The 9,032-nt window shown below is 37.5% G+C and overlaps 1 protein-coding gene across 1 annotated transcript; it reads right to left on the bottom strand.

Moving 5' to 3' along the window:
- Positions 1–676: 676 nt before the first annotated feature.
- On the bottom strand, positions 677–8,717 carry LOC119780591 (SWI/SNF-related matrix-associated actin-dependent regulator of chromatin subfamily B member 1-like). The gene is made up of 9 exons (XM_038280675.1): positions 8,570–8,717; positions 7,576–7,687; positions 7,309–7,417; positions 4,347–4,484; positions 3,659–3,786; positions 3,419–3,585; positions 3,152–3,342; positions 2,947–3,078; positions 677–1,507 (listed from the first exon to the last, which is right to left on the bottom strand). The coding sequence occupies exons 1-9, from the start codon at positions 8,657–8,659 to the stop codon at positions 1,468–1,470; spliced, it is 1,107 nt and encodes a 368-aa protein (XP_038136603.1). The 5' UTR covers positions 8,660–8,717; the 3' UTR covers positions 677–1,467.
- Positions 8,718–9,032: the final 315 nt, after the last annotated feature.

Consider the following 9,032-nt stretch of genomic DNA (forward strand, 5'->3'; position numbering starts at 1 on the left):
AGCTCATCATAAATGTCCCTTCTTTGTGGCCGGATAAAGTCAGTTCTTTCAGCTTGGATGCTTCTAAAAGAGAGACATAAAGCTAGCAGTAATTACCCCTTTATAAAGTAGGCAAGCTACTTTTATGAAAACTGGCAAGTTGGTTTATAATCTATATAAAGCTTTTAGCTGGAATTACTACCTTCATATATTGATAGTAAAAAGAGAGGGAAAAGAACTGGCACATTGCACTGGCTCTGTTTTGAGCATCTCATTGCTGCTGGAAACAAAAATAAATGGAAACCTGAGCAGAGACACCCTTCCTGAGGGAACAGATGAGAGTAGCATGTTGATCTGTGAATTCACTGAGTTTTTGGGCAAACTCACTGACCTCAGGCAGGGCGGCCCACGGATGAAGATAATGAATCACTTGGAGCGTTCAGATCAATGAGAAGGAACCATTACTGAACGCCGCCACAGTCTGTTAACGAAAGCTTCAGTTTGGATTTTATGGACTAATCTCTTTATTTTAGTCAATTTTTATCCTTTGGAAGGTTTTCTTCATCAAGTCATAGTATGATAAAAATGTTTTATTTGCTTTAGCTGACATTCAGAATGAATCAGTAATACTCGAGTAAACTCTGATCCGTTACAACTACCCCGGTTTTTCATTAGAAAGATGAATTCAATCTTAGTCTACTCTTTTTAGGAGATTTTTTTTTATTATTTTCATATAAAAACAGTTACTATAAAGGTCAGACAATTTACAAAAGAAGTGACAAAATGAACATAGTTTCCATAATACTGAGACCATCTGCTGTTCCTGTCAGGACTGTGAAAACAAAAGGACTCCTATCAGAACCGAGCCGAACCCAGCCTCTTAGGCCACATTATTTACTTGCCGACATGTCCAGCCTTTGGAGCACAATATGCAGGAATATTTGGAGGATTTATGTTGAGAGTTTTTCCTGTTTTCCTTTTTGCTGACCTGCAGGAAGTAGAGTGAATCCTGGAATCTTTTTTAAAACAAAAGTTTAGCTTATATCCACACAAATGTTCCATGCCGGGTCACAACATTAATTCATCTAAATGTGCTACAGGCTCAAACTTTGAGCAAGTTTCCAGCATCAGTTGCCATGGTAATACATCCGGGAGTAGGAGCAGCTTTACGGTGAACCTTAAGTTACCTGCTGACCTTCTGATCCAGACTCAGGACTGAATTCTGAAGAGAAACTTAAAAGATCTGGAACATTAGAGCTGATTTTGGTGGCCAAAAAATCCTCTTTTAAAGTGAAAGCAGGTATGTCTGCAACAGAAATTGTTCAGAACAAACTAACTGAGCTGCTACATGGCTGATGAACTGCAGAGGAACGTCTGGATGCGTCTGCAGACTTCAGTCGATGAGGTTTGTCCCGGCTGTCTCTGCTCATAGTGTAGGGTTGATCCAGGGTAGAAACAGAGGTCTGCCTCACCTGAAGCAGTCCTGTTCTACAAGGAGGGGGCGGTGTTGGCCAGTCGTCTCAGTCGCCTGCAAAGAAACAGGCTGGTTCAGATTATGGCTCCTCAGATGAAATATTTTTCATGGATGTGAACAGTTTGTGTCTCTGTGACAGAAAATTAGAAAACAACCCCTCCGATGTTGACATGATCCCAGTGCAACCACAAACTTCAATAGACCAGCAACAGGTTAATATCTATGAATTAAGGTTTGTTCCAAAGTAATTAAAGGCAGGACGATATTTTAAATAAGGAAGTTTGATAAAAACATATTTAAAAAAAAAAAGGCTTAAAGAGTAATTTATGTATATGCAAAAGTTCAACCAAAATTTTTAGAAATTGCAGATTTTTCAAATATTTTTCTTTTTTTTCCTGATATTTCACTTTTTTTAGATTTAATATAAATTTTTTTTCAAAAATATTTTCAGATTCTAGTTTTTTTTTTTCAAGATTTTATTTTTTGAAGTCTTTTTCTTGCTTATATTTTTAAAAAAGTTTTTTCTGATTTTATTTTTTTCAAATTTTTGGGGGGGATAAATCCCCTTTAACGGTTTTTAAATGCTTCTGGGCGTTGGTCCAATACATGCTGCTGCTAACCTCCAAGCAGAGAAGACTCTTTTTCTATTGGTCAATCCAGAAGGTTAAAGCGTAAATCAGTGAAATATGATTTGAAAAGACTGAAATCTTAAGAATCCGTCTTCAAACACAAATTAAAAATAATAAAATCAGAAAAAATGAAAAGATAATCTGAAAAAAAAAAAATACAATCGGAAAATTACACCCACAAAAAGAATGCCTAAAAAATGTAAACTTTAAATATACCAACTGAAATTTTGCATGCATTTTGTAAATTATTCTCAAAACCTTTTATTTTGATTGAGAAGTTTTTAAAAGTTCCACTTTTGATAAATTTCCTAAAATTTCCTTTTCTTAAAACATGTTTGTTGCTTTTAATAATATTGAAACAAATTTCCCTTCATAAACATGTAAGGAAGATTCCAAAAAAGTAAAAAAAAATAATCCACAGGACTTTGTTTTAAAGTTTGAAGACATTTCGCTTCCCATCCAGGAAGGTTTTTCAATTCAAAATGTCAGAAATAGCGTTGAGTTCAAGGCTTTATAGAGTAGAACAAGAACTTAGAAAACATGCAAATTTAATTGTTTTTGGTCCCCTCTAGTGCTATTTCTGACATTTTAAATTGAAATAGCTTCCTGGATGGGAAGCAAAATGTCTTCAAACTTTTAAACAAAGTCCAGTGGATTGTTTTTTTTACTTTTTTAGAATGACTGTGACCTAGGTGACAGAGAAACTTCATCAGCACATGCAGGGAAGAGGTAAAACAATCTTGTGAGATTGTTCTTCAACTGAAAGACTAAAGCTTTGGTTCACAGGGAGAAGAAGAGAAACAGAAATTCCTCGTCATAAGCTCGTCAGTCAGAGAAGCGATAGAGGAGAAAAGATTATCTGACCTGGTGTTTCTGTCTTGGTCTCGAATCTTCTTCTCCATTTCTGCATCTGTGAGGGTCTCCAGCAGGGGGCACCACTGGTCAGCCTCTCCTGTGTTTCTGATGGCTATCTCTATCGTGGGGAGATGGTTCTCACTGCAACAAGAGGACAGGACAGTCAGACCCCGATCCGAGTTACCAGGCAGAACCGACGTGAAAGGAGAGTCACCTGAACGCGTAGGTCCGCTGGTGCCAGCTCAGCTGACCTCGGATGCTGTAAGCGATGGTGGTGACGAACTCTCCTCCCAGACCCAGCTCAGAGCACAGCTTCAGGGCGAACGACTCCGGCGAGTTCTCCTTCTCAGACATGTCCCACTCAAACTGGTCCACCAGAGAGATGTTCCCCACATGGATGTTCAGCTGGGTGTCGGAAACAGACACAACATGAGCCGCAGGGTTCTGATACCGAGCGCCGATCCGGTGCCGCTGGACCCACCTTGATGATGACTCTCTGGTCCGCCTGCTCCTCCAGGATGCTGTCGGTGGGATAAGACTCGATCTGCTGCCGGATGGCCGAGGCCACGGCCGGGACAAAGGTCAGAGGGTTCAGGTCCAGGTCGTCACAGAGGATCTCTGCAAACATCTCCGGAGTCATCAGCTTCTCTGAGGAACAAGCAGGAAAGGTCAGCGGAGACCCGGAGAACAGAACCTGGTCCTGGCTGTAGGTTGTCCTTACCGTTCATGTTCCAGGTGAAGGCGTCTCTTAGTTTCTGTCCGTCGATCTCCATGTCCAGTCGGATGGGAACCAGAGCCTCTGCCTGGGCTGCGTTTTCGTGGATCACTGCCGGGTCGTGATCATCAAAGCTGAGAAACAGCAAGTCAACTGCGTTATTCACACACAATGGCAAAAAGGTTTTTATTTAAGACATCATTTTTAAACCTTTTTACAGCCTAAATAGGAAATGCATCAGCAGAGGAACCAACGGACCCACAGACCCAGCAACTACTGGTCCTGTTCTGTTTCTCCTAAGGTCTCATCCGCTATCAATGACAGCAGATCTTCTGAAGTTCAACGGTTCTACACAGATTCTCCCGACGCCTGCTTGTTAAAATCCGTTTTCTGAAGCCGGGGTTTGCAGAGATTTCGCAAAAGGCTTTCTCCGGTCATCTATTCACCTCGCAGATAGTTTGTAAGATGGGTCACCTCTGGCTGCCTGGAGAACGAGCTGGCAGCTAGTGGCTCCACTGAGCGAGGAGAATGGTTAACAGATAATGGCCCACAATTAAAAAAATATTGTTAAATTCTTAGTTATTTCTGTTTATATTTTCTGATCAGACAATTAAAGTACTACTTGAAGATGTTTTTTGGAACGGAAGGAGAATAAGAAGCGGACAAAAGAGCGGGAAGGAGACAGGATCCTCACCATAGAGGGAACGTCCTTTTCTTGTCGCGGCCGATTCGGTTCCTGTTGATGGAGGTGGAAGAAGGAACGGCGTCCAGGTGGTGGGAGCTGTTGGGTAAGGTAGGAACCCACTGGCTGCTGCGTTTGGCTTTCTGCTCCCTATGATAAATAAAGCAGAATGAGGATTAATCTGCTTCCTGTCAGAGAGTTACATAATAATAATAATAATAATACATTTTATTTAGCAGCGCCTTTCTTGACACTCAAGGTCACTTTACAAATAATACAAAAGATAAATAAAAAGAGATGAAAATACAAAATACAGATACAGGAACATAAAAAAAAACAATCATGGATAGGGAAAAGAGCAGTGTATTCACAGATAAGCGAGCTGGAACAGATGGGTTTTGAGTCTGGCTTTGAATAAGGGTAGAGAGTCAATACTGCGGAGGTCGGGAGGAAGTGAGTTCCAGAGCTGGGGAGCAGAGCGGCTGAAGGCTCTGCTCCCCATGGTGACAAGTCGAGCTGGGGGTACAGTGAGGTGGATGGAGGAATTGAATTCTGAATTGAACTGGGAGCCAATGGAGTTGGTGAAGAACAGGGGAAACATGATGAAAGGAGGGGGTTACATTTTTTATTTTTTTTTAAATAGGTTTACTACACTGCAAAAACAATCTAGAAATAGGTAAAAATGTCTTAAATTAAATGTATTTACCCTTAATTTGATGAGATGATTTGACAATTGAATTAGTTTTTACTCTTAAAATAAGATAATTTGATAATCTGCACTTGAAATATGAAAATGCAATATTTTTTCTTAACTTAAGCAGGGTTCCTACAGCATAAGGAGAGTTAAATTACAATTTTTTAAGACTTTTTAATGCCACTTGAAATAAAAATTTAAGACCAAATTCACAAGAAACGCAAGAAAAACCTGCTTGCGACAACTTAACCCAAATGTTTATTTTAACATAAACCACTGCACTAATGTTTCAAATTTTGAAAAGCTTCCCATACAGGAAGAAAGCTAAAAACACACAAATGACAGATATATTTTAACAATTATTTAACGGAATTCACAAACTTTGTTTTAGCAGGGAACAAAACAAATCAGTTTTAAAGCCTCAACATAACCAGTGCTAAGTCTTTTTTGCAGCTATTTTTCTTTGTATGGTTTTCTTAGTATGTTTGATTTGGTGATAAGTGGAGGCGTTGCAGAGACAAGGGTGGAACTAAACTGAGAAATATCGGCTGTTTCTCTGTAACTCCATTTTGACGCTTTGTGTTTCGTGCTTCGCATGTGCGACTCCACTGCCTTAATTCCCATCGTTCTGAGCTTGAATGACTTCTTGCACTAAATCCACTGAGCCTCATGTATGTTCCCTGGTTTTAGCCGTGGAGAAAACTCTTGGCTGGAGACAATTTTGGTTACATTTACACTTGCTCAGATTTTCTAGACAAAAAGTTAATGGTGCATCTCCCAAATGTCCCGGCCGCAACAACGCTTTATTGGTTCCGCTATCGGGACGGAACCAATAATGGCGAGCTGTTATTTAAAAAAAACAAACAAAAAAAAACCAAATTGCCAATTTTAACATTTTATTTAGATTACAAAAATAAATCGTAATAAAAATAATCCTATTTATGATGTTTTAAAAATTAAGACCTAAGAAAGACTAATTTGAGACATTTTAATACCAATTAAGGCCTTAGTTTTATTTTGAAGAATTCAATGCCTTTTAAGACTTTTTAAGGACCCGCGGGAACCCTGTTAAGTGTCAGCTGTCTTGTTCTATTAGCAAAGTGTCTCACTTTCTTCCTTAATTAAAGATAAAATGCATTTATTTTAAGAAAAAAGACTTATTTAGATTTCAATTTTTTCCAGTGTGCAGCTTGATGCTGGAGGGAAACTTCTGAACAGCATCACAATGAAAGGTTTTCCCATAAATTTTATGTTCGGTTAACATTTTTGGTAAAAATTAGAACCTAAAAGAAAAACATTGGAGAACAAAGAGCCACTGTTGAACAATCCACAGAAATAGTTCCAGTACTTCTGGCAGAGCAGATCAAACACTTCCCTTTGGTTTTCTTACATCTTGTTTTTAAATTAATTGTTACTCCTCTAGAGATAATCAAGGCTCAACGTCGTTCTTTTGGTTTTAACTGCAATTTATTGTGGACACGTCTTATAAAGCCCCAAAAAAGGCTGTCAGAACTAATAAGGGAAGCAGAAACCCAAATTAGCTCAAAACAAATATAAAGCTTTACACAAATAAATATAAGTAATGCAAAGTCGTACCTCATTGGCCGCATAAACTCCAGAGGAATAAAGCTAACTTATACAGAAAACCAGTCTTAAAGCTTTCTGGTGAAACTTCTTGAAAAAAACCAGGTGCAAAAAAGAATTGTGTCAATCAATCTTTCCCATGGGCAACAACGTGAAATGTGGAACAAAAAACATAGGTTCCTCCTTCATTTTAATCAGCTTTTTAACCAACATACATAAACATAAATTTACTAGAGGTTATTTATTTATCTATTTATGATTGAACTTTTAATTTCAATACTAGTATGTATTAACTGGTTTTTAACTAAATATTAGAATATTTAAATGAGTTGACCCTGATGGCAGCTACATTAATATTTTATATTATTTGTGTATTTATTATACTAATTGAAACTTGAAGATGCAGAGCTTTAAAAGAAAACCATATCAATTTGTTATTGGTTCTTCTCATTACTATCAAAGCCTCTTTATTTTATAGACTTTGTTATTGAATCACATGTTTTAAATCAATTATGTAGTTTCTGTGCAGCATCTTTGGGTTTTTAGCTGTAAAAATTCCCATTTAGTTATAATTATTAAAAGCGAAGAGTTACTCAGAAGAACTTCTCCACATGGAGCATGTGGATCATAATAATGTGGTCACTGACATCCCATAGCTAACATGAGCAATGCTACAGCCAACAGAGACATGGCTACCTGAGATACGCTGGAGGCTCGGTGCTGATGGACACCGCCTTGTACTTCTCATCGTTCCCGTCAAAGATCTCCTCACACTCGGAGGCTTTTAGCAGCGTCACACTGGTGGCTGTTGGAAGAAAAACACATTGTTGATCGTAACTGTTCGACTATCAAAGGTCGTTCAAAACAAGCCAGATGATCTAACCCTGAGCCTAAAAATCATCGTTTTTAATCGGTTTTCTTGAAACCGCAAAAGGATTCGATTTATGCTGAAGGAAAAATCACCGTGTGACGAAGCCATGATCTTCTTCCTCTCCTCCACCGAGGCCAACCTCCTCCATAACGAGGGATATCTTTTATAAAGAGAGCCTCTGAACATCCGCAGGTAGTTTCCAACCTGGACAGAAGAAAACACCAAAAACATTTACATGAACAGAACAACTCCAAACACAAATAACATCAAACGCACCATGAAAACAGAAACAGACCCCACAAACCAAAACTAGAAAGAAATAATCTAAGTTTATGGGTTTTAAAATTTGACTCCCATATTTTGGTTTTAAAGAAATTATATCTGAAAGGAAACATTAACAGGGAAACAGTTAAGTCATTACATCAGGAATAATTTATGAATTTTAACAAAAGTTATTTCCATGTAATAACTGTGATATTCTTTATTCCAAAAAGTAAAAAAGTATATTTTTGTGGGTCATTTTTATATTTATATTTCCTTGTCTTTAAACAAATCATAAACATGGTTTTTGCCAGTTTTACACATGGAAACCTTATAATTTGTTCATTTAAACATATCATTGATTTATATATATATATATATATATATATATATATATATATATATATATATATATATATATATATAAACATAAAACCAGCCATAGTCTGACTATGTGTATCGAGTTATGGGAATTATTTGAGTAAAAACGGGTTTTAAGTAGCATCTCAAAACTAAGAATTTAATTCCCAGTTTAATGTCAGTTTATTTTAAGACAAACAATTGCGGTAAAAACAGCGCGAATCAACAGCATGTTGGGAAACCGTGTCCTCATGTATTATCTTAAGATGTCTGGTTGATTTTCATTATGCTACTTCGGTTTAATTTAATCCAAGTTTTCAGAGAGTCAGAGTGAATCCAGAGGCTCGGATGTCTTTGTTTACAGCTGCGCTAGCATGCTAACGCTAGCTAGTAGCGGGAAGGAGACCTCCGACTGGTTTTACTGAGAATTAAACTTTTATAACCAGTGACCACAGACGGACATACCTCTGATCCAACCATATAGAAGTCTCCATCTTCCTCCAGCTGGAATTTAACTGGTTTCTGACCAAATGTTTTACTCAGAGCTAGCTGCATCTTTGCTACAACGGAGCTAACAAGCTAAATCTGCTTCAGATGCGTTTAAAACCTCAAGGAAAAAATAGGAAATTACAATTTTCTCAGTAAAAACGAAAATGATATGCCGCAGGGAACGTTTTTTTACGGAAGAGGATTAGGGCCACTGGAAAAAAAAAAAAAAAGTTACCTGATTTTTAAAATTTATTTTAGTTTAGTATGGGAAAAAAGTCAGAATTCTGACTTTTTTCTCAGAATTCTGACTATTTTCATTGTCAGAATTCAGTCAGAATTCTGAGATTAAAGTCAGAACTCTGAGAAAAAAGTCAGAAATCTGACTTTTTTCCCATACTAAACTAAAATAAAATTTCAAAATCAGTTAACTTTTTTTCCC

The sequence above is a fragment of the Cyprinodon tularosa genome, unplaced genomic scaffold, assembly GCF_016077235.1.
Source record: "Cyprinodon tularosa strain WSP-4 unplaced genomic scaffold, ASM1607723v1 ctg162, whole genome shotgun sequence".
Lineage (NCBI taxonomy): Eukaryota > Metazoa > Chordata > Actinopteri > Cyprinodontiformes > Cyprinodontidae > Cyprinodon > Cyprinodon tularosa.

Coding starts and splice junctions, on each gene's coding strand:
- LOC119780591 (XM_038280675.1), bottom strand. CDS start 8,659: ATGCAGCTAGCTCTGAGTAAAACATTTGGTCAGAAACCAGTTAAATTC. Junction 3,787..4,346: donor AAAAGGACGTTCCCTCTATG/GTGAGGATCCTG, acceptor GCTGTTTCTCAG/CTTTGATGATCACGACCCGG. Junction 3,343..3,418: donor ACCAGAGAGTCATCATCAAG/GTGGGTCCAGCG, acceptor TCCGACACCCAG/CTGAACATCCATGTGGGGAA.